Below are 25,880 nucleotides of genomic sequence, written 5' to 3'. Positions count from 1 at the left end.
ATATTTTTATATCTGTAAACTAATTTAAGTTATATATAAATTATTCATGTCATATAAATGTAAATATAATTTATATAATTTATATATAAATTGTATATATATAAATTATATATATATATAAAGTATATATATATATAAATTATATATATATAAATTATTGATGTCATGTAAATGTAAACTAATACAAACAAGGGAGGCCGTGATTGGTGCTGGAGAGGGATTCTTCTTTGCAAACGCCAAAAGGGGAAAAAAACATACCACAAAAAGGAATACAGCACAACATATATGGGGTGAGGATTATTTGCCAGCAATCCACATCCCATATACCCTCCTGCATGTCCAGGTGGCAGGACCAGCAGGTGACCCCTGCCAGCCACAGGCTCCGTGTGCCCACCCCCTTCTGCGCAGCATCTCCAGCGGCAGGGAAACCCTCTGGACACGGGCTGGGAGGAGCAGGCCGGCTGCCAAGTTTACTTTTCTTCCAATAAACCCTCTCGTGGATCAGCCGCGCGTGGGAAGACTAAAGAAACTGTTTGGGGACTAAGCGGGAACTGTCGCGTAACTCTGGGCTTGGGGGAGAGCAGCATCGACCACCCAAAACTGCGAGGCAGGAGAGGAGAAGCAGCGAAGCTGACGGTGCTGGGGATCCCACCTGGCAAACGCCGGCGGAGCGGAGCGTTTGTCTGTCTGTCCGTCCGTCCGGCTGGCTGAGGATCCCGAGGATCACATGAATCCCGTCCTGCCCCCTCCCTCCGCAGCCCCGTCCCGCTGCGCTCCTCGCAACTCCACCAAACTCGCCCAAAGCAGAGGCACTTCCCACAGGCAGCTCTGCCTCTCCTCGAGGGGCTCTGGCAGCTGCCAAAACTCTCTTTTCCCTCTTTCCAAATAAAGTTCCAGCACTCGCAGAGGAGATTCCCGCAAAAGCAAACGATGATTGCCCGTAGCAAGAAAGGCTCATGTCCTTCCCAACTCTGCCTCGCTCTCTGCACCTTTGGGCTGGCGCTGCTGGGGGATGTGTCCCGGGCTGTACCCATGGACGATCAGGATTATTACCTGCAGGAAATTACCAACAGGGATCATTATTATTCCTTTCCATATCCCGGGGAAGAGTTTTTTCCTTTCACGGAGCAACCTGGAGAGGAAGGACCTCACCGCGCTGCAGAGACAGAGGAGCACCCGCGGTTCAAACCCAGCAGGAAAGAGTTAAAACCGAAGAAGAACAACAAAAAAGGAAAACCGATTCTTGAAACGCCACCAGGTAACTTTCCACCTCCTCCTCCAGAGTTTGGAGTCTGCTGAATCTCACGTTGCCTGTAACTTTTTGCATTAATCAATATCCAGCTAATGGCAGCCTTGGCAATAATAACAATAAATGTGGTTGTGGTGATGATGATGACAACACATTAATTTTTAATATTCCACAACACATCTGCAGAACTTTTACTACTTTTTAAGCCTTTCCTTATCTAGTAAAGAGATTATTTTGGAGTTGTAATGTATTCATGCTGCTGTACTCTGGCTAGTATATGGACTTTTCCTTCTTAATTATTCTTAATTACATTTGACAATTGGCATGTTGTGAAAACTGCTGTTCTCTAAGCAAAAGAACAGAGATAGATTCCATAGTAAAAGGTAATTGCATATAGTGACACCTCTCTTTATCCCTTCTCTCTTTAATCTGAGAGGTTACTGAATTAATTTTACTTATAAACCTGTGAATTTCTTTGAGATTTCACTCTGAAGCCCTCCAGAGGAAGATATGTAAACAGAGATCTTCCTGTAGAAGACTAGCCTCTAACAAGCTCACTTTAATTTTTGACCTGCAAAATAAAGAAATTAAACAGCAACAAAAATGCCTTACAATCAAATGACCACCCCTAATTCCATTTTCTATTTTCTGCACTTGATTAGGTGAAAATATGCAATTATTATAGTTTGCAGAAACTTGATCAGTTTTTACCACCCAGTTGTTCCCATCAAGACCTAATTGCACCACCCCGGAAGAAGAGTAATTTCTTTCTATGTTCTCTGACTGTCTGGTAGCTACTTTACTGGTTTGGGATACTTAGGAATGAGTTTGGTCCATGAACTTTAGAGTTGTAAACTTTGGGGCCAAATCCCCCCCCACAACAGCTGAACTCCCCTTTACTTCAGATGGAAACTTACTGTTAACAGCTGGAGCATATGGCACAAATTTTGTGATTTAGAACCACTAGTACAGCAAAACAGAGGATCAAGGGTTGTAGAGTGGCTCTAACTTTGCCCACTTACATCTCGCACGTAGTAAACAAAATATTTTAAATTTAATGTTAACACCAACAGAAATTAATTAGCATTTGACTAGCAAAGATATGGGCTTTTAAACTAATAAATAGTGATAAGAAAATATAATTTCTAAAATCTGGAGAACCGTTTGTGGGGCAGGCAGAGCAGCTTGTCAGTGTAAGTCAAGGCAGAGTCAAGGAGGGCAGCAGAAATATCTTGTCTGGGGGAGGAGAGGCACTAGGCATCCATGGCCCTCTCTCCCTCAGGGCCAACAGCCAGGCAGCAGCTTCCCAAGTGGATGATACTGCTTGGACCATCTCAAGAATTGGCTTATTAAGTGTGTTACATCAGTGCAGTCATTTTAGTCTACATTAGGTCATCCGAGATTGTTTTAATGTGATTTTTGTTTGTTTGTTTGTTTTTTGGGGTTTGGGGTTTTTTTAGATTAAGAAGAAGAAAAAAAAAGATTCTGCTTTCCACCTCCACAGACTGGATCAGGAGGGCAGGGAAGATAGGGGGCAGGACAAGGGGAAATGGCTTCCCACTGACAGAGGGCAGGGTTAGATGGGATATTGGGAAGAATTTCTTCCCTGTGAGGGTGGGGAGGCCCTGGCACAGGTTACCCAGAGAAGCTGTGACTGCCCCATCTCTGGAAGTGTCCAAGGCCAGGTTGGACAGGGCTTGGAGCAACCTGGGCTAGTGGAAGGTGTCCCTGCCCATGGCAGGGTTTGGAATGAGATGGTCTTTAAGATCCTTTCCAATGCAAACCATTCCATGATTCCATGGGAAACACGTGGAATTTAAAGCTACCCAACTAGGTAGCAGGGTTTTTCTTTCTTAGCTCTGTGAAGTCAATACATATCTCCATCCTGGGATGTTCTGCATTTCAGCTTTCCTTTCACCTTCCCTGTTGGTTTTTCTCAGTTTCCCCAGCATCATGGCTTCACACTTACTCCACCAAACACGACAGTGATGAGAATATCACCCAATCCACCAGGGCAAAGTTAATTTGTCTTTACAGACAGGCATCTTCCTCATTCCCCACATGCTGCACTGAGCACCTTACAGCTGCAGAGAAGGCAGCAGACATGCCAAACTACCTTCATCCCTGTGGAATGCTCATCCTGTCCTAACCTGGTTTGCTTTGTGCATTGTAGTAACAGCATTATGAAATTCAAACTATCTCCCACTAGGAGCTGAGCCCCTAGGGGAGCATAGTGAAGTCTTGCAGACAGTCTTCATTTGGTCATTTTCTAAGAATGTTAGATTTTGCAAATGGAATCGCATTTCGTTTCTGTATAGGAAATTAAGGAATCAGAAAAGTTTTTAAAAATGAGACTTTCTCCTTCCCCAGAAAACGCTACACTGTGGGCCAACCAACTGACACAGGCAGGATTCATCTTCTGTTTTGCTGGTTTTCACTTCCCACCTTACCTCATTCATTTCATGCCTGCATTCAGTCAGGTGAGGTCCTTCCTCAGCCTCCTTCTCCCCCTCTGCATGGCCAAACACAAGGTCAAGGGGACAAGGGTGGAGGCTCCTGCTGCACCACCAAAAGCAGCTGGAAATGGCTCAGTCCCTCCTCCCACAGCAGGCTTGTGCCCTTTGGGCACAGCTGAGCTTCCAAGCTTTCACCAGCCCTGTGAAATAAGAGGTTTTAAAGCCTGTGAGGTTTAAAAAAAATAGCCAGAGGTACGAAAAAACAACTGATCCCCCTCCATCAAACTCCTGCTCCTTGATCCAGCTCCTGGGCAGTTGACATCAACTCAACAAGCTGACTGTTAGGCTTGTTTAAATATGGGAAAATTCTTAGGATTTCCTTGGGAGCAGCTGAACTATTTGAACTGCAATAGGCATAATAAGCCCTAAGGCAAACACCCAGTGAGGGAAACTGTCACCAAGTGTTAAAGATGTAAGTGAAACCAGCGGGTTTTTAGCAGGAAATTGCATTTGTCGGGCGATTTGAGCTACAGTATTAAAAATTCTGGCTATAATATTTGAAATTTCTCCTTACTTCTTACTCAAAAGCAGGCAAGGGTCAGGTCCTGCCAGGGCAGTGACTGTTATGCTTATTAGCATGTCACTGTGTCACCAGGGATTGGTTTGAAATGAAGATGTGAAAATCTGGCCCTTCACAGAGATGTCTAAATGTGAATTCATACCTATATTTTCTCAAATTTTGATGTTAAGAGGCCAGCAAGAAAGAATAATAGCAGTTGTCAAGCAGATATCCATGAATAATAGGTATAAATCTGGTTGGGTAAGGATGTGTGCTGTGTATATATGTTTATAACTATGTGTTTATGCACCTATCCAGAAGTGGAATTAATTTATTGGACATGCAGTAAATATAAAAATTTGGGGGTTGTGAGGCTCACTGGCAGCCAGGGCATGTGGGATTAATTAATTGTAGCAAACAATAGTCTGGCTGGGAGCTGGGATGAAGAAAGAGGGGGAATGGGAACGTGTGATCTGCCCTTTGGCTGAGCAGCTGGTCCTGATCAGCCCCAGCTTTGAATCAAAGTGGAAATCAAATGGAACAGTCTGAAGGACACAGTACAAAACAGATGACATGGATTCAACTTATTTAAGCTAATTACTGAAGGTGGTGAGAATATAGATATTTGTAATCTGTGAAATATTAATGGAGAAAGAAATCCCGTTGAGGCCAGCTGGGTTGTAATGGGATGTAATTTAAAAAAAAAAAGATTATAAGAATCAATATTTGCAGATACTGGATTCAGGTAACAGAAATATCAATCTGCCTCCTTGCCCTTTAAGTGACTCATAAATTAATTGGTACTAGGTCATCCTTGGAAGGTAAACAGTTGGATTGACAGTTTTTTGTATATATGCTTATTTCCATTTTCCAATTCCGTCCTTGTTTGAACAGGCCTCTATCCAAAGCCCATTCAAATCAGTGGAAAGAGCCTTGTTAACATCAGTGTTTTCTTTTTATGAGGCCTTTAATAGAGTTTAATACTTGGCATCTCAGCTACCATCTGTGGGGCAGATGCCTTCAGAGTTTGGGGGTCCGAGTACAGCCCAAAATTCATCACTGGGAGGTTTATGGGGTGAGGTCCCAGCAAACACTAGTGCTGCCCATTGCTCTGGGCCATGACTCAGCAGTTCCCACTGTCAATCCTATTGCCCTCAAATCTGCCACAAATAAATCCATAACGATTTTGATTTGATTTACAAGACTTGCAGTTCTTGTTCTGGCCATGTTTCAATTCTGATTGCACTTAGAAAAATAAAGCAGTGATGTCTATTTATATGGCAGTGCTCAGAATGGGGTTTAGTGCACATTTGTTCTGTATTTCACCAGTGTTTCCCATTGTTTGATCTCTGCACAATCCATCGTGTGTCTGTGTTCAGTGATTGTGATTTCCTTTGTCTTGTCTCATTTTAGAGCTTTCCCCAGGCTTGATGAAGCTCTTCAGATGCATTGCTGTTTACTTGCCCCAGATTTGTTTCTTTCTGTGTGATTTGCCACCTGTTCAACAATGTAATTCTGAAGGTTTTTAGTTTTCTATTTCTTTTTCGTTTATGTAGTGCATCAGAATCCCTTGGATGGGTCAGGACCTCACTGGGGCTTGTGTGTCAGGAGTCACTAAGGGAGGCAAAGAGAGGATAAAATGGCCAAGGCAAGCAATCATGAAAATTATCTTGGAGAATGAATTTGGATATATAACAATAAACTGATAGTACATTAATTGAGGTGTTTATAAAAACATGAGATCATGAAATCTGGGAGAAATTAATAAGTGAATGAGGGAGAAAAGCTGAATCTTAGAGATGTTATTTGGGAAAAATGGAGATATTTTAGTGCAAAATGGTGGCAAAGATCTGAAGAGAGTGTGAAGCTAAAAACTGACAAGTTTATGGTGTTACTGACATTTGAATCCTGAATTTTTTCACTGGAAAGAAGATTTGAGAGAGTGATATGTAAGGTATTGAACTGACAGCTGAAAGCACTTAAGAAGTCACCAAGATACACCAGGTTTCCAGCTAGATCAGAAGGAAACAGAAGGATAAGGTAGCCTGTGAACCACCATTTCTTGGCAAAATTGGAAAAGGTGGAAAGGGAGAACACTGGAAACAGGCTGGAGGTGTAGGTCGAGAGTTAGGAGGAAGTCTAGGAGCAAAGAGAGTCATCAAAGTCAAATTTTTCAAAAGATGTTTAAAGTCCAGCATGTTGAACTTTACTGGCACATGGAATGTCTCAGAGCCCTGGCTGTGAGGAAGGCATTGGGAACACTGGCAAGGTGCCTTGGAGTGGAAGGGGAGGACTGAAAGCCAGACAGGGCAGGGCACTGGTGTGGGTTTGGGTGGGAGCAGAGCCAGTGGTGGCTCTGGAGCACGACGGGGAGCGTAGAGGAAAGGTGTGAACAGAAATGGGGCGGGAGCTGGAAATGTAAAACAGATTCAGGGGGAACAGCAAACAGGCTTTTGGGTTAGGGAACTGCATCAGAGGGTAAAAGGAGGGTTGGGAGATGACTGTGTGCATAGGCTGGTGGTTAAGTGAAGGTTATTCAGTGATAAATGACTTGTACAGGAACTAAGAAGAAGGAAGCACAGAATTTCTCATATGGTGTGTAATCACCAGCTGCTGTTTTGTGGTCCATTGGTATCTTCTCTCTTAAACCTTTTAACTTCCCTCTCTGAGAAGCCTAGAGAAAGTGGAGCACGACCTAGAATGTGTATTTTAATTTTAAAGCTTTTGCTTGAACTTCTTATAACAGGAACTTTTAAGAATGAACTTATTGGCCCTAGGTGCCTATCCCATGAATTTTAATATGACCTGTATCACATCATAATTGCCAGATGTGACAAGCAAAGATGAAAACATGTGGCTTTTAATGAGCTTTCTTTCATCTACCAGCTTCTATTTTCTCCTCAGCACTTATACAAATAAGGAGAATAATGAAATGTAACACAGCCATTCAATTTAAGAGCCCATCCTTTAAAGATTGTCACAACAAAAGAGGACAAAGGATGACTAAGAATGAATAATGAGCAATGCCCTCAAAATTGGCCAAACTTTTTTGATTAGTATCTTTCCTTACCCATGGCTTCAATGAATAATGTAACATGAGGAAAGAAAAATCAGAATAAACAGATCTGATTATGCTAGAGAAAACCATTTTCCATGATAATTCTCCTAGCAGCTTTCTCTGAATTCAAACTAATTTTTAGGGTGAGAAAAATACCTCTTTAAAAACACCTCTTTAAAAAAGGGATGGTTTCACTGAATAGATTTTAATAGTATGAACCTGAGCCTAGGCTTGTTCCTGAAATGCCAGCATATTACAAGACACTCATTACTTGAATTCAGTCTTGGTTTTTAATGTTATTCTCTGTTCAGTGAGCTGGCTAGACAGGTCAATCCAATGGTTCACAACCAAATTTTGCTTATTTCTTTTGGTTTTGGAATGAAGGCTTCTGTCAGCTCTGTGAACTCAGAATCTGTAAAAAAGATGAAATAATGGAAGTAGAAGCTGTGGTGCAGAAGAAGTAATTTCTTGAATTTTCAATGTCTGAGCCTTTTCTTCCTGGGGTTTTTAAGTGTTGCCCATTTCACTGTCTGTGTAAAGAGCAGACTACCAAAAGACTGGTCATCTGAGTACAGAGCTGGGATTTGAGTGTTGTATTCACACATAGTTGTTGCTTATTCTTGTTGTTATGCAAAAGATGCCCCAGATCTGGACTTCTTGTCAGGCCTCTGGTGAGGTTATGTCTTGTGGTACTGTTTGGTTTATGGAAATATAAATACGTGCCTTTAACACCATTTTCTTGGGTACTTGAGGAAAATGGGAACAAGCAAAGCTCTGATGTAGTCAAAATTATTTGCCTTTTAAAATGCACTTTTAAATTCAGTGCATGGACAGTGGAACAAGGGTGTTCAGAGGACCCTGGCCAGCCCAAAAATGGGTCTCTAATGCTGCTTTGGCTGATGACTTTCCTGATGAGGACTTCTTTTCATAAGCCACACATGATATTGGTCACTGAGAACATGTATCTCCTTTAGGGGCAAACCTTGCTCCTCTGGAAGCCTTTCTCTGTTTCTGTCAGCTCAAAAGGTGTTTCGTGGGGTTTTTGCATATCTAACCAAGCTGTAAAAACCACTACATTAAACGTTAGTAAAATACACTGCAGTGTCACTTTATTACCTCTGATGTAAACAGATTTGCAATTTCCTTGTAGCACAGCAAAAGGCATATTTATGATTCCATTCCCCTGTGGTTTTATCATCCTAATGTGGGGAAGAACAGGGTACTCTGGGTGTCTGCTGTGTGCTGGAAGGGATGGAGCACTGCCAGAGAGGAGCAGGGTGTTTTATTCTTCATGCAGTCACCAGGCAGTGCTAAATCAACTTGACAGGTGTAAAAGGAAAACTGCTTCTCAAATGGCAACAAAAAAAGGTGAGAAAAACAAGGGGGAGAATGAAGAGATACCAGATGGTGACTCTGAGAGTCAGGGTGCCTGTGAAGGCTTCAGAGCAAGTATGTGGGGATCACTTAAAGCATCTTTAGAGAACTTGTGTTTAGCTGTTAATGTCTCTGGCCCTGCTTGAATTGAGTTAGAAAGGATATTCTGGTGAGTCTGCTGACAGATATCTAAAGTCCTCTTTCGGACATAAAATACTTCTCTTCTGGTGGGTGACATACTGGTGTTAGCAAGCAAGGATTTGCACCAAATTGTAGGTTAAGTGGAGAGAAGGAAAGCCAAGGAATTCATTCCTCCTTACCTCAGTGATTAACATTATTTTTCTAAACAAAAAAAGGCTTTAAAGTGACTTTATGATTCTGGAGGGGTGTTTAAAGGAGCTGCCATATAAATGAAAATCAGCCTCATTACACTGTAAAGTATATTTTACAAGGATGCCTTTCAAAAATTAAGTGAGATACTACTACTCTGTCAAAGCTGGAGAAACTCATTTTACACTTGGATCAGGAAGAGTGAATGATTTGCTGTTCTGACACAGGAATGACCCCCAAACCTGAACTGCCTGGGCTGTGTGGGGCTGCGTTACTGGGATTTGACATTGCAGAAAATTGCAAAAGACTGGCAAGGTCGAGAGGACCACAGTGACTTCAGTACCTGTGACTCGTGGGTGGAGTTGAATATCTGATTTAATAGTGAAAGTATCCAGATAAAGCATTAATCTTCTGTTTACTTGTGGTTATTCAGCTGTAAATGTACAGGTCTGTAAATAGTAGTAAATAACAGAGTTCTGTTCCTGCTTTCCCATAAGCATTAGCAGGATGCTGTAATCACAAAAGTGCTGCTGCATCCAACAGGCTAAACAAGGAACACAATTAAAGTTGCTCTATACATAAGTTAAACCTAGTTAAACCTAGTTCATGTACAGGCAGATTATATGTCTTTTTGCTTCTTTCTGCTACACAGTGTATCTGCTTTGTAGTTATTAGCTACTGACATAGAAACTACTTTCAAAGTCAGTAATGAACATATCAATTGAGATTTTTTTGGGGGGAGATGGTGGTGGTTAATTACTGACAGATCTTTTCTGTGGCTTTTTGTTTTTTTTTTTTTTTGTTTTTTTTTTTTGTTGTTTGTTTGTTTGTTTGTTTGTTTGTTTGTTTGTTTTTTGTTTTTTTTTAATGAATTGCCAGACAGACTTGTTATATGAACTATACATCAGCCTGGGGCTGCTTGGGAATTATTCAAGGCACCTGACAATTGTGTTGTTCTCCTGTAATCAACGGGATTCCCAAAGAATCAACTCACAACACAACTTAGATCTTCACAAAGTTGATAGTAAAGGGTTACGTGCATTTCTATAGTTATAAACTTCTAAAAATATAGAGTTTTGGAAGTGGTAAGGTCTTGTGATTGCCAACAGATTTCAACCTAAGGGAGAAGCTCCTGTCTTTAGAAATCCTGGTACATGGCAACAGATCTTCACCATCCAGAAGGAGACACTTCTGAAGATGTCAGGTTCAGGATTCACCTATTCTACAATGGCACTCAGTTGGCTAAAGCACCAGAGTCCTGTATTGAGGTTTTCCTTTCTGTGGGACCTCAACAGCTCATCCAGACAATGGCTGATAGACCTTCCTAAATCTGAGTTTCTTACTTAGATTTAGTGCTTCCTACAGATGATTTCTTTCTCACACTCCCATTTATCACAGATTTAGTAGTTCTCTTGTTGTTTCCCTTCTTTTTGGCTCTTCATTTTTGGTCCTCCTGGGCTGGGACCTAGAAGGGAAGCTGAGTGGGAAGCCCAAATGTCCCTGGTTTTCTTACAGAATTTTCTTTGCCTTGTGGAGAGGCTCAGGAGGTCTCTGGTCTCTGTTGTCCCCAGATTTGCCTTTTACCTGTTTCCTCGTGTGAACTTCAGGAAGCAAAACAGTCTCCCATTTCAAGGGAGTTGGGTTTGATCAGAGAGCACAGAGAGAGGCTCAAGTATCCCTTTCCTTTAACACATCCAAGATTTATGGTGATGCCTGACCACATTAGTCATCATGGTGTGCTGGGACACGGCGTTGTTTGCAGTGGGAGAAAACTGAAAACCATCTTTCTCACTCTTTCCCAGAAATTAGAGTATTTTAATGTCCTCCTCTTCAGAGACACAGTGTTTTATGGTGACAGGTTTATAACTCCTCTTTATTTTCAGGGTTCTCCTGAAACATCTGTCAAATGAAGGGAAAAGTTCAAAGTCTCTTGGAAGAGCTGGTCTCAAACCTGGATGTAAACACTACCTACCTCCTGGTACAACCACCCCTTATGCCAGATTTGGATCTAACACTCTTTTTTTCCCCCAGATACTTTTCAATGTTGTGAGGAGTTTGCCCCATAAACAAGACAGAGGATGTCTGAACACAGAACTGGATCTCAAATCTTCCAAAATTTTTCACTGACTTAGAACAGAACCTTCATTTTCAACCACTCTTTCATATGTGATTGCCTAAAGGTAGAACTTAATACTTCAGCCTTTGAGAACATGATTTTTCTCCTTTTTTTCCCCCTTGATTGTTCACATATTGAGAAGAACTGTCAAAGCTGGACTTGATCTTGGAGGTCTTTTCTTAATGATTCTGGGATTCTAAGTTAGAGAAAGCAGTTATTTCAGAAACAGTTGTATTTGTCATCACAAGCTGGATGGCAAATACCCTGCCCCAAAGGACAGACCCATTTTTATCCCAGTGAGTATTTAAACTGCACTGTCTTTACACACTTTAAATTCCAAGCAAAGATTCCACTGAGAGCTCTGCCAAGAGTATGTCTGGGTGATATGGTCTACATACATGGCTGGAGGGAGGGCTGGAGTTTCCCGTGGTAAATTTGGAGTGGATTTGGATCTGCCCCAGGATGCAGGTGACCCAGGAGCACAGGGACATGCCCCAGTGTTCAGTGCATGTCACTGGAGCTGGAGGTTTCCCCTCGGGTGAGGCAATAGCTCTGATGCTGCTGGTGAAAAGAGAAGGCTGAGGAGAGGAAAGGAGAGGAGGAGTAGCCAGGACCAGTCATAGCCAGGGTCCAGCACACACCCCAGCTAAAACAAAGAGAAAAATACCTGACAGCTGTTTCAGCAGATATTTTGTTCCTGAGTTCCTCTGTTTACTTTCACATCCCAGCAGAGATCTGCATTCCAAAACTCCTGCAGGCTCCTCAAATGAGTGTCTCACATCTAAGTTCAGTTCCTTTGCTTCGGGTATTTCATTAGAGACCTGTGACAAAAAGGGCCCCCCAAAAAATCTTGTTTCCATCTTGGAGTGGAACAGAGGATTGGAGGATCCCATGCAGAGGCAGAAAGCTGTGAAGGTTCTTTCAAAGACCTTTGTAAATGCTAACCAAGTGAGCCCAGGTACTGCTGAATCCAAGAGATGGATGAAATGCATGAGCCTCAGAGAAGAAAAAGGATGAATTCCTCAGCTGCCAAACTTGCAAGGAGGAATGAGGGTTGAGGTATCTGGTCACTGAAATCACAAGGTATCACATCTGTTCTCTGCCTGAAAGGTTGAACTCTTTATTTAAAAGAGAAGAAAATATGGTTGGTAATATACTCCTGATCCAATATTTCTACAACACTCCTGCTTATTGCTGAGGATCTGTAAACTTTTCTAAAAAAAAATGTGATGTCTATTTGCAAGCAATAGTTCAACTCACAATGTACAAAGAGCAAAGCTCTCAACCAGCTGAAATCATTCAGTGTTTTTTTAAACTATTAAATGAAAAGGAGTGGGAAGAGGGAGGACTTGTAGGTCTACTTCCTAAATAATCCAAATCCTGGTGGAGGTAGTAGCATGTGGAATACAAAATGCTGCAGACACATCTGAATTGTTTCATATTGCAAAATATGCATTTGGGGTTTTTTGGTGCTTGAATGCAAGTCAAATGGCAGTCAGTGCAGAGCCCCTACATTCTTACAAGAGGAGTAGAATGGGAAAGTTCTCAAAATACGATTAAAAAATGCTAGCAGGGAGTTATGCAGAAAAAAATGCCACAGAGCTCTTTGAAAAAGTGGAGAGAAAACAGCACAGAACTTTTCCTCTGCAAAGTTGTTCCATATTTCTGCTCATTAATCCTTAATCAGGTTTCTTTCCTCCCAATTAGCAAGTTGAAAAATGAGGAGTTTCGTGCTCAGGGAAGCTTCCCTTGGAGCTTTCCCTGTCCCATGGCTTTTCAAGTGCAGAATACCTATGCTTAGTTAATACTTTCAGCTCCTGTGGGTGGAAGGAGAATGGGCTCCAAAGCAGCATTTGAGTTATAAATCCCAAATCATGACCTGCACTTTTCACATTAACACACTGATGTTTTGCAGTGGAGACAGGGACTCTCTTGGTGACAACACGGGCTGTTGCCAGCACAACACTTTTCTCCAGGGAAAGGATGCCAAACTCTCTGAGCAACTGGTAAAAATCAGTGTTTATCTGAATGCCCTCCTGAGCATTCCTCCTTGGGTCCACAGGCTGGGAAATGCACTGCCCTCAGTTTGGATTTTTGGGCTCTCAGCCTTGAGAAAGCAGACAACTTTAAACTCGCTAATAACTCACATTCCAGCTCCCTGGAAGCTTCTGACACACTTTGCTTTGAACCAGTGAAGCCTCCAACGTGCTAAATGTGGAGCCTGTGATTGTGAGTCTTTGCTGGACCACGGCTGAATTGTTAAACAAAGCAGAAAAGATGGTTAGACAGAATGAATTTTGGGAATCTTTTGCGGGCTACAAAAAACTGCAAGGGAGCTGACATTTTGTTACTGCCTTACAGCTGTGCATCTAAGAATTCACAGCCTATCAAATGAATAATTATGTCAAATAAAAAAAGAATAATCAGGTGAAAAGCAAGCAACCCAACCAAAATACTTTTTCTTTCACTCTGCTCTAGAAAACACGAACTGATTCTTTTTTTAGTGTTGGGAAGGAGCACAGAGTTTGAGTTCAGGTTAATTGTAACCACACAACTTTCTTCTGAAATCATTGTCTGAGTGACAGCTCCAGGCACTATGATGACTTCTGTGCCTTATGAGAAGTGTTTGGGTTTATTCTTCTTATCATTTCACATGAAATAATAACGACAGATGTGATGTTTGGAAAAAGAAAATAAAAACTGTATAAATGTCTAAACTCCCTGCTGGAGCAGACACACCAGGTCTCCATAAAACTCAGACTTACACGTTATAAAAGGTTTCAAACCCAAGTTGGATTGGTTTTAGGAATTTCCTGTCACAGGCTCTCTATATAGGTCGAGTATTTATCCCAGATGTGCAACCTGGAGGAAGGCTTGGAGCAAGTGAGACCAGGCTGTGCAGGGTGAGGGCTCAGAAACCAACCCTGAGCCTCGAGCAGTCCCTCCCACCACCTCAGCAGTGCCCCTCACACTGGGAGCACAGCTGCTGCTGCTGGAGAAGGAGGGATAGTTATTCCAAGGGGGACAAGCCCAGGTGGGTCTGGGGTGGGATGGTTGGCTTGGCAATCCCTGCTGAAGGGATCAGCCCATCTTTGAGGGTCTTCTTGTAATGGTGCTGCTGACGAGCAGCACGTTATTTGGGAAGATTTAAAATGGTCAAGGATGTGTTTTTCACAAGGCAGAAGAGGAGGGCTGACTGTGGGAAAGATGATCCTGTAAAATTCACCCAGGTCTCGCTGCAGATACAAACTGCTCCTAGTCTACATTCTATTGGTAATTGAATATTTTTTAGTTTTAACCATAAAAAAATGAAAGATGACATTTCAACTCTCAGCTAAGATGACTAATGAGTCTCTGCTGCCTAAAGGCACAGCTCACACTACTTCATCATCCTGGCTCTGAAGTTTTCTGGCTCCCATCGGGAGCTAAGTCAGAAAGCTTAACTGGTAGAAAACAGCCTACTATGAAACCTAAAACTGAAGAGCCAAGTGATTGTATCTCCATCAGTGATTTGCTTGTGTTAGTCTTTGGACTGCCTCACCAGAGGAAGCTGATGCATCTGTTGCAGTGTCATTTTCAGCGTGTTTTCTGCCTTTTTGAGGAGTGAAAAAACATAGTTTGGTCTATGCTAGAGCTTAACTTGATTAAAACTGAAATAACATTAAGTAGTACTGATTGGGAAGTGGCTGATTTCAGTCTTTCTTAAGTGTAAATTTAGTACTTGTGAGTGGAAGTAAGTGTAGTAGTGGGGATAAAGTGTAATGGCTCATCACTACTAATGAGAACTTTACAGTTTCCCAGGTTTTTCCTACTCGATGTGTGTGGGCTTCATGTGTGTCCTTGGGAGAGTGAGAAGGTGAAAACTGGGTGATATCATAGTAGTGCTGACTATTTTAGTGAAATTAGGTGTTTTTGGAGAACTGATGAAGGTGTTCATGTGTGTTTCACCTCTAGGTCTACTAAAGCCCAGGTGTTCAATTCTGATCCTCATGGTGGAGAACGTACACCCCTTTCCTATGTCCTGCCACTTGGATACTTCCTTTGTGCCACCTGGGATCCATCTTTTGCTCCAAAAACATGGCTGTGCTGCAAAATCCTCAGAGCTGGCAGAATTCTTGGGAAATGTACATTTCCAGGGCCAGAAGTCATGGATATTTTCCAGTTTATTTATGTTAAAGGAATTTCATGTCACTCTGTACAACTGCCTAGTGAACATGCTATACCAACTATGGATATATTTACTGCTGTATAAAATTCCTACTACAGCCTTTCATTGAGGGGGAGGGAAATAATTCCACTATAAGGCAGTTTTATACCCATATGACTTTCTTTCTATATATATACTATTTTTGGTAAAATACAGTCAAATGGAATTGCTAACGTGGTCAAACTTCAACATTTTTAGGATGTCTCTTATTGAGCTGGGATTCTGTCTTAAGATTGTAGCTATTTTCTGTCTTGGTTTTGTACTTGTTAATGGTATTTCAAGTTTCAGTATTTATTTTTGATGGCTACACTTAATGTTTAGTATAAAATCTTTAATCTTGCTGTACACCTCAGTGATTTGACATTTTAAGCTATTTCTAGCATGAAGATGTGTTTTTAATGGTAATTTTAGTCCTACACCCAGCCATTGTGCAAGTGGTCTGTCTCAGTTCTTTTCTCTATTGTTTGGCTAAGTCTGTTTGTTTGGCTTTGGAAAAAAGAGGATGGTTCTCATTTTTGATGGCTGTACTCAGTTTTGTGGCTTTAGCTGGAATTACAGTAAGTCTTCTCCCTGTGCTTCAGAAAAACATCAGAGGAGACATTTTAAAATTAATAGCACAGAATTCAGCCTTAGTCACAGCTCATAATGAAAAATTAAGAATTTATATGATATTTTCCAGGCTGCATATTTTTGGCCAATAAAGGTATTGATATGTCTCCTATAGAGTGACTAAATACACATATTCCTCTGTAGAGAAAGTGGAGGACTTTTCAGGTGTGAGAGGGTACCTTGTGCCATGAGCAACTGGAATCCACTCCTAGGCTATGCCTGGAGTGATGTTTAATGCCTCTGTGTGCTGATGGATGCAGCTTGTCCTCCCATCATTTCATAGAATCATAAAATCATGGAATGGTTTGGACTGGAAGGGAACTTAAAACTTACATAGTTCCAAACACCTGCCATGGGCAGGGATACCTCCCACTAGCCCAGGTTGCTCCAAGTCCTGTCCAAACTGACCTTGGACACTTCCAGGGATGGGCCTGGACACCATGACCAGGTTTGCAATATGATTCCCACCCTTGTCTTTTCCCATGTCAGGGCATCAAGGTGATGCTCCCATGGGCAGTGAGGGAGAATATCTGGGTTCTTGTCTTTACCTGCTTTTCTCTTCTCCTAAAAAGGCATTGGGAAAGAGAGATGAAACCAGTTTAAGACATGGAATAGCTATGGACAGTGTTTCCATGCCTACCCAACTCTCCAACTGGAGGAGGCTGCAGTCTGCAGGCAGGTAAGGGAGCAGAAGGACCCTTGGAGCAGAAGGACCCCGGGCAACCAGAAGCAGAGCCACAAGCTGACTTTGTGCATGTGGGATCAGGCTCCTGCATTGTCCCTGTCACAAATCCCATCATCTCCTCAGCAGGCTGTGCGGTGGCAGCAGGAGGCAGCTCAGTGAATGTATGTGGAATCTGGAGTTTAGATGATCCTCCAGTCTGAAGACTTGGCCAGAAAACTCCAAGAGAACAGGCTCTCTGGAAATTCTTCCTCCCAGCTGTGCCAGGAATAATAGAAGCTCTTCCTGCTAGTTTCGTTGCATCTGGAGCCAGCCACAACCTTTTGTGAGAGAGCAGAAGTATGAAAAGCAATGAAAGAAAATGAAAAAGTGTGCTTTCTGAATCTCAGAAACGTTTGGTTTCATGTCAGACCTCACCTAAACGATAAAGATTTTTTTTTTTTAATTTATGCTTTATTTGCTTTCAGTTGCTGAATTTTCCCTCAACCTTGGAAGCAGGACAGGGGCACTTTTACCCTCGTATAAGAGTCTGTGCACTGCAGCATTTGAAGTAACTTCTGTGCCCAGTCCTGCCAGCTGGTCCACAGTGTTTTGGTGGCATAAAGAAAGGATGGAATTGTTCAGTGTCTTTGCACCATGGGAGAGGTCTGTGTGTCCCTGGTAAAAGGCATATCTGGTCATGAAAATGAGCTCTGAGATATCGGATGTGGAAGCCTCACTCAGGCTTTGCTCTCCCCTATAGCCCTTGAAAATGTCCCTCCTGATTTAAGGAGGCTTTGGGTCAGACCTCTAACAGAGTTGGGTTGTATGGCTCCTAACTTAAAGTTTGCTTTTTTTTTTAAAAACCAGCAGTCATAAGTGAGTGTTGCAGAGTGATAAATATTGCCCTTCTGAGAGAAGTCCCCAGTGTCTTAAACCCCCAGGCAGTGTTTGTTGCTTGTCCTAGAAAAATATACAGACTTGGTGCAACATTAGCCAATAATTAATGTGGTTTTAGGACAGGAAATTTTGTTTATCTCCTTAATTCTTTATTTGATCTTTGATCTGGAATTATAATTTAGTGTTTTAACTGCTGTACAGAGGATTTGTTGTAAGTGCACATTGCTTGCTTTGTTCTCTCAGTGCTCTGGGAATGGGTTTTTCAGAAAAAGCAAACACAAATAAAAGCAAAATATATGTGTTTTAGGAACTTTCACCCACCTCAAGATGCTGCTTCAAATATTCTGAGGTGCATGGGGGCTGGTGGTCTGAATTCAGGACAAAAAAGGAACTTATATGTATTGTTGGCAACATTTTGGACGTGAACAAAGTCAGAAAACTGCTCAGACTGAAATCCATGGACCTGTTTTCAGGGAAAAGCTGGACCCTAACAAGTATAGACTGTGACTCATGAACATCTGCGGAAATTTCACACTTCCACAATCACATTATCAAAAGCAAAATTTAGCTAGACCAAATTTACCCCCCCCCAAATGTCCTTAGACTGTAAATATAAAAAATTATTTAGACAACAGAGAACCTTTTTCTGTTTAACTCAGCCCCCACAAAGGCTGTCCATCACAGAAAAGCAATCAGAAAATATTTTGAGTGAGTTAAAGTTTAGCAGAAATAAGCTTTTATTGTTATTTCACCTTGCAGGTCCATTGCAGTATTAAAGTACTTTACATGACTCTGAGTTAAGTATTACTTTAACCACAGGAATTAGACTGCCAGAGTTTCCATTAAAAATTTCTGCTGTCAGAAGATGAATTATCAACCACACTTTTCATAGGAAAAACTCTATATTTAGTTGTTGGGGCAAAATTTATGATGTTACCCTCATTAAGAATTTTTGTACAAGTCCATAAAGACCTAAGAATAGTATAATGAGCGTTAAAGTCTTCATTCCCACAAAATACACCCTTAGTTGTGTGCTTAATTTACCTATATCAATAGCTGCACAGTTTTGTGTCTTCTTTCTTAACTGCACGTTGAAGTGTTTTGCTTAAACAAGACCTAAATTCTGTATCTACCTTGGGATGGCCCAGAAAAAGAAACAAGGAATCCAAACCTAAATATAGATGGGATTTTGCCATGAGATACCTGACTACAAGGTATGTGTTCAGTCCCCAGAGAACAAGGGATGAGTCTATAGCCAAGTATGGCAGGCAAATGGGTTTACAGAAATAAAAAACTGGTATTAATTACAGTGATTTGTTGCTTCTAGAATTAGAAATAACATCCTAAAGCACATCACCATCCCCACTTCCCTTCCAACAGTGACAAATCACCTCCATTGCTGTAGGTGCCTGCTGGCCACTGTCACCCTCTGACCTTGGGCAAACTCTGGCCACGCCAAGGCCAAGATGTGCAGAGGGGTTTTGACCCTCTAAACTGAATAACATCATTTTTAGAGGCACTTAAGTGTATGTTGTTGCTGCTCATTGCAGTGATAACTTGGGACTTGCTGCAGTACTGAAAATCACACTGGCAGTGCATGTTTTGATGGAAAATGCACCAATTAAAGAAATCACACTGGAAGGGTGATGAGGTTTTCATATCCCTCATAGTGATGTCCTTCTGTTGGCTTGGTGGTGCAAGCTCAGACCTCAAACACAAAATTACAGATACTGCAGCAACAAAAAAATCCTGGCACTGAAACCATTCTTTGCATAGAAAAACTTCTGTGTTAACTCACCATCAGCACTGCCTTGAACTCCTCTTGTCTCCTCTAAAATCCTGTACCTCTGTAGTGTGACATCCTTTCTCCCCTCTTTTGAGGGTATTTTAAATACAATTTTTGTATTTAAAAATGACAAAACTCTTGGAGCTAAAACACATTGAAAATCATAAATATGGTCAGGGAACATTCTGCCTCCAAACACCAAGGACTGTCAGGCTGCACAAGGCTGATGCTCCTCCATTTCTGGATCTGAACATCACTGTGCACGATGAGTTAGACAAGCATAGACTTGCAGGAATTGAAAATGATTGTAGGTATGGCTCTTAAAAATATAAATGAAGAGAAACATGATGCTTCTCTCTTTCTTTCCATTTGAAAAACTGGATGTACTCCTAAATTGGTGGAAAAGAGTCTTTAAATAAAACAATCGTTTGTCTGCTTTGCCTCCAGAAGATGAGGACAGAACGATTTCCTAAATGCATCTTTATTAGATACAAGATCTATAAAGGCAGTCTGGGCTTATCTGGCAACCTTTATTTAGACTAAAAGGGAATAAAATAAATGAATAATTTAGGCAATAAAGATGAAGGCAAGTGCTTTCCTTGTCCTGCTTGTACATATATCTCCTACTAGTGGAACTACTATGTTTCTAAGGATCCCTGCTAATACAATTGCATCATTCAGAGCAGTTAAAGAGAAGCAAGCTGGCTCTGAGAAGGGGCTTTTTTTGACCAGAGGTTCAGTAGAGGATGCTGCATCAGTAGGACACAGCCATTGTGAGGATGAAACAGCTTCCAAATACCCTCACACATGCTGAGATTGCAGGCTGAGATGACAATGGCTCAGCAGCATCTTCAGGTGGTGCTCTCACTATAGGCAAGCCTAAATTACCAGTGGTAAATTCAGATTTCAAGAGATGAGGTTGTGTCTGAAGTAATTCCTAAGTGTTTCCTCCTGCTGATTTTAAGGAACAGGTGTGGATGTACCAGAAATGCTTTGCTGCCCTCAGGCACAACCATCTGACTGAATAGGAGAAGCATAATTAAAAATAATGGACACTGAGATATGGCCATTTAGCATCTCTATTAGGAAAGCTGTTTTGAAATGGAAACCTCACAAGAACACACTGCAAGGTACAAATGTTATTAAGTCTGAATCCAAGTCCCGTTTATTTTTACATCTTGGAATCAATTGCTTTGATCCAGACATCTTATTAATGGCTTGTTTCTAAAGTGAATACCTATCCATGGTTGCAAATCATACACAAAATTATGGTTGGATATGGGCCATGAAGAGAGAAATGTCCATAACTCAGCCTCTTCCCTGCATCTACAAGTTTAATGCTTGTTTTTCAGTTTCTCTAAAACACCAGTGCTCCAGGTCTATTTTATTAATAAGTTATGTTCATATTATATGTATTTCAATGTCTTTCAAAGCCACAGTGGAATTTTCTGAATTTTCTAATGGTTAATTTTGCAACCAGTTAAAGAAGCAACCCAATAACTTGGTCATTTCCAGTTGAAGCTGTAAGGGCTGAACTGCTCTGATTATTCTTGCTGTCCAATTTCTGTAGCATCCCCAAGGTTTTTTCAAACTAGTATGGAGAATACAAAATCATTAAGACAGTCTTATTGATCAGGTGGCAATTTTCATTGTTATATGGAAGATTTCTTCAAGATAAATAAACTATATGAAAGCAATACTTTAAAAAGCACAGTTCTTTATGAATGCCATAAATCAGTTTCTTTTCCCATATGTTTTTCAAAACAAGGTTGTCCTGGTTACCTCCAGTAGCTTTAAGAAGTAGGGGACACATACCCCAACAAAATAATTTATCTAAAATTAAATTCACGGTATGACTCAGGAATTTTTTCTTTTTCAGTAAGGAAATGGCAACTTTAGGTGGATTTTGTTGTATTTTTATAAGTAAATTGGAGTTAAACAGAAGAGACCATACTGAAAAGTTTGTTCCCACCATCTGTGTACATGATAGATTTCTGGTTTTGTCTACATGCTCCTCTTTTCATCCCTTTATTGACATTGGAATTCGTATGCATTTGGAAAACATTGATGTTCCTAAAGTGTTAATATTCAAATTTTATGGTTAGAAATAGAAGGCATAATTTTATTTAAAAGCAAAATCAAAGGTCTTATCTTGTGGAAAACTGCACAAATTCCATACATCAAAGCAGCTACAGACAATAGGCTTGATGACTCCAAGAATATAATTTCTGTGCAGAGCTGCACAGATGGAAACATCTCAAGGTCAGTGGTCTTGTAAGGAGAGTCCTGCTGCTCTGCACCAGGGTTTGGGATAATCCCTGGAGAAAGAGGAGCCAACTGTGGCAGAAATTATTTTCATTAATTTCTAGTCAAACATTGGAGCAAAATATTTGGGGTTTTCTCACCAAGGTAAAAGAAAAAGAATCTTTATGTGATTTGGTAAGTCAGTGGTGGCACAGCTTAAGGTCTAGTTCACCTTCAGAGAAAGCAAGTTAGGTGTTCTCCTACTAATTTATAAGGATAAAAAATGAATTCCTGGATACTGTGTTGAATCGATGGTAAAGATCCTGAAGATTTCACATGAAATATTGTAAGGCTTGAGCACATTGGGAAAGGACAATGGATTGTGAACAACCTATTGCAGAGTTTTCATCAGAGGTATCTGTCCTGCCTGTTGTAGTCCCTGCCTGCTCATACAAGCCTAATCTTCTTTCCATTGACAACTCCTGCTAAATTGAGCATTTCATAACGTTGGCCTGTTAATCTGATGCCTTCACAGGCAACACAAGTAATTCATCCTTGAAAACTAAAGAGCAGCGAAGCGCCGTTATCTGAAATCCATATGAATATTTTGGGGCGTATTATTAGGCTCCAGTTTCTCTTGAAACAGAGATAATAAACATCAAAATATGCAGAGAATTTTTTTTTTTAGCCTGTAAATACCCATCCAAATCCACAGCAAGCCCTAGAATATTGCATCTTTATAGTAAATTAATAACATTTCAGTCGGAATAAAACCAAACCTGCTTCTTGTACATACTCTGGCAGGTGCATGGCAGTGCAGGTAACCTCAGCCAGGCCTGACAGGCAGCTGCCAGGCTCAAAAATAGTGCATTTCCTACAGATTTCATGAAAATAGGTCTCTGCACAGCATGATCCTACAGAGCAGGGATGTGCTGGCTGCACCTGGGGCAGCTCCATAAGCCTTTGCTGCAGTTTGGGAGCAGAATGTGAAACACAATGTGAAAGAACCTTTTATTTTATAACTCCCAGCAGTACCTGTAGATCGCCCCTTAGCTTTGTTAGGTGCAGCATAAAGATTCTATTAAATGATGTTTTATGAACTGAGCATCTAAAAGTAGCTTGCTTTTCTTTTCAGCTCAGACCTGGCATGGGTAGTTCTGGGTAATTTTTGAGTGTCAGCTGTTCACAGAGGAAAATACACCAAAGTGCAAAAGCATTCTCAGGGTTACACCATGAGATTGATTGCCAAACCTGTCTTGAGGACTGAACTTGTTTAAGAGAGGCAGGCAGCTCCCAACTATGTTATTTACTCCCAGCAGAGAACTTTCAGAGCCTGAGCCTTGTTCCAGTCAGAATATGATGAAAGATGAAACACTCTATAAGGAAATGCAATTAAAACAATCAGCCAATGAAACCAAAATCCTCCCAGCTATTCCTTCCTCTGGCTTTCCTTATACATCCTGTCTCTTTTCTGTTTTGGATAATTAAATTGAAAGCTCTTTGAAATGAGGCGCTGTCTATATTTTGTCTCTTATGTAATACCAAGATCACTGTTGGTACTTTAGAAAATACATTATTTTTTAGCATTTGTTCTTTACTGCCTCTAATGGAGATATTTGACCCTGGATTTGTGTGAGAACCTTCCTAAGGATAAACAAAGAAACAACAGCATGAATTGACAGCACATAATATTTTTCCTGAGGGATTTTAATTGGTTGTGAACTAAGGAGGAGCATAGGAAATCTCATATCTCTTGCCAGTTTGGGCATAATAATGCAAAACTGCACCTGAAAGTTAGACACAGCCAGGATGAGTTTGTCAGGTACCTTCTTCAGCCCTGGCACAGCTGCCCAGTGGTGGAGCCTCCATCCCTGAAGGGATTTAAAAGCTGTGTGGATGTGGCACTTGGGGGTATGGGTCAGTGGTGGTGCTGGGTTAATGTTTGGACTCAATGATCTTAGAGAGCTTTTCCAAAATAAGGGTCCTGTGAACTGTGATAGCCTCACGACATTTTGGTGATTGATTAAAAATATATAGGTGGGATATATGGCACCTGCTTTTCTTTCTTCAAGGCTTTGCAGAATTTAGGGCTTAAAGAGATGACCACTTATTTAAAAATTACTCTCTTTGTGCTTAGTCACCACCTCTGCCAAGCTCAGCTCTCCAGCCTCCCAGACCTCTGTAACAGATGCTATTGTGCAACAGGAGGGACTGTGATTGAAGTTCCCAGAACAGATTTTAATTAGAAACATAACTTCATACAGTAGCTTGGAATGAGTACAGGGAAAGGGGGAAAAAAAAAATCAAACTGAGTGTTGCAAAAGAAAATACCAAAAAGAAAAATAAAAGCGCATTTTAGTGGTGTTTTGTACTGAAAAGCGCTTGATAGGGAATACTGTGCGTATCTGTGAAAAATTGAAGCACACAGCAAGCAGTAATAATTATCTGAGACCCTCAAAATGGTGTAGATCTGTGTTGCCTCGTGGGTTTTCTGAGAGCTGCCATTTCTCATGGACCTTGGCACCGCTGTGCTCCTTCATCCCGGTGAGGAGCCCAGCCAGCTCGGCGCTGCTGAAACCCAGAAACTTTGAACACTTGTTCGCCTGGTGTTGGGTTTTGTTTTTCTGCTTAATTAAAATTTAACCGATCTTTTGTTTTGTAGATTGCCCCCCACTTGGTCTAGAGACATTAAAAATTACTGACTTCCAGCTCCATGCCTCCACAGCGAAGCGCTACGGCCTGGGGGCCCACAGAGGAAGGCTCAATATTCAGGTAACATCCATTTTTCTCCTAAGTGGGAGAATGGCTTCAGGTTGTTCTGCTGTATAAAGAGAACCAGTGGATAGTTATTGGTTCTGACTGCTTTGTCAGCTCATGTAATTCAAATGAAGGGGAAACACTGGAATTATAGGAGTGAGTGAGGTTGATGGATAACCTTTAAATTCGTGGGCGAGTCAGAAAAATCTCCAAACTTACTGTGCAAATCCAAACAGACCTCTGTGAGCAAGCAAAGGTGGAAGCAGCTCCCTTCCCAGCTATAGAAAATCATCCCAGCTGCCTTAACAATCAGCCTAGAAGGAAGATCACACAGCAAGGTGCTTTTTTGCTTGTAGTTAATGACAATGCTTAATTGAAAGTGTGGTTTGGAGTGAAGTCCTTTCCCTAAGGCAGTTTTGCAGTGATTATGCTACCTAAAAATACTTCAGTTCAGAAACCTCCAGCATACAATGTTGTTTAGTTTCTTTTATTTCATGTTAAAGATGTGTTTAGGTGTCTTGCAGGACCCAATTCCATTTTCCCATGTCTTATGTTTCTGTTTTCCACTTGATTAGTGCTGTTACTTGAATTGCAGTCTCTCCCAGACTAAAAATGTTATGTTGCATAATAAAGTACAGCATTAAAGCCATAAACAGGATATTAGCACCAAGCCAACAGTGAAAAATCTCTAAAGTTTATTTAATTTATTTGTTATCTTTTATTATTATACCTTCTGTTTGATTTTTTTTTTCTCCAACTGAAGGTGCTTGCTAATTAGGGAACTAGGACTGGAACTAGGAGTGGCAGGAGGCCAGCACAGACATGGGAAGGGGCTTTTCCTTTCCCAGCCCCTGTGCAGGTACAGTGGGTTGTGTGCAGCATGAGGTCTCACCTGCAGCCTTCATACTTAATGTCTTCTGAGATCCCAGTGAGGTAGTTTGCTTCTTTACTTCATATTCTCTGCTAAAAATGAAACCCTCACAAACACAAAAATGGTGTGCAGATGATATTCAGATGGATTCTAGAGGAATGCTTAGTTATTTTATTACAGTTTTGTTTATCTAGTGGCATGAGACCAAGGACTGTGGTGTAAACCTCTGAATTCCATGTTGGTTGTGGTTGCTTATTTTTCATGCTGGTGTTAAAGTTTAATTTATTTAAATACAAGGATGACCATACTTGTTTAGACCAGGGGTCCATCATCACCAGTAACACTGCTTTAAAATAAATAGAGAAGTGGATGAGGTTTCCTGTAAATATTGTCCAGAGTCTGCAGAAGAAACCAAGGAAAGCAAGCAGAAAAAAAAAGAAAAAGGGCCACTTAGCTCTTCCTGAAAGCTCCCAGGGCTTGGATTAGACCAAATTTGATCCAAAGCTTTTACCCCTACTGAAAGCTTATCTGTACAATGTATATACAGGAATTCCCTAAACACTTGACCACTTAGGGTTACTACTATGGCTGGCAGTGTTAAAAGTATAGGATTGCCTTTATTTAGATACTGTTTTCTTTGGGATCAGTTAAAAATGAACAGTGCTAAAACTTTTCAAAGCCACTTAGAATGTGCAGATCCCTG

At 41.1% G+C, this 25,880-nt stretch overlaps 1 protein-coding gene and 1 long non-coding RNA gene across 2 annotated transcripts in view; one reads left to right on the top strand and one right to left on the bottom strand.

Moving 5' to 3' along the window:
- LOC127477212 (uncharacterized) overlaps positions 1 to 25,880 on the bottom strand; it is a 629,249-nt gene that overhangs the window by 589,941 nt on the left and 13,428 nt on the right. The window lies entirely within an intron of this gene.
- The window catches only part of CPXM2 (carboxypeptidase X, M14 family member 2), a 75,606-nt gene continuing 50,257 nt past the window's right edge, over positions 532 to 25,880 (top strand). Inside the window, exons 1-2 of the mRNA XM_051801141.1 lie at positions 532 to 1,258; positions 24,212 to 24,321. Of these exons, the coding sequence (XP_051657101.1) occupies positions 931 to 1,258; positions 24,212 to 24,321 (438 nt within the window). The 5' untranslated portion in view covers positions 532 to 930. The remainder of the gene's footprint in view (positions 1,259 to 24,211; positions 24,322 to 25,880) is intronic.

The sequence above is a fragment of the Manacus candei genome, unplaced genomic scaffold (genome assembly GCF_025592945.1).
Source record: "Manacus candei isolate 608988 ecotype Guabito, Panama unplaced genomic scaffold, ASM2559294v1 h1tg000050l, whole genome shotgun sequence".
Classification (NCBI taxonomy): Eukaryota; Metazoa; Chordata; class Aves; order Passeriformes; family Pipridae; genus Manacus; species Manacus candei.
This window is presented reverse-complemented; position numbering and strand designations above follow the sequence as displayed.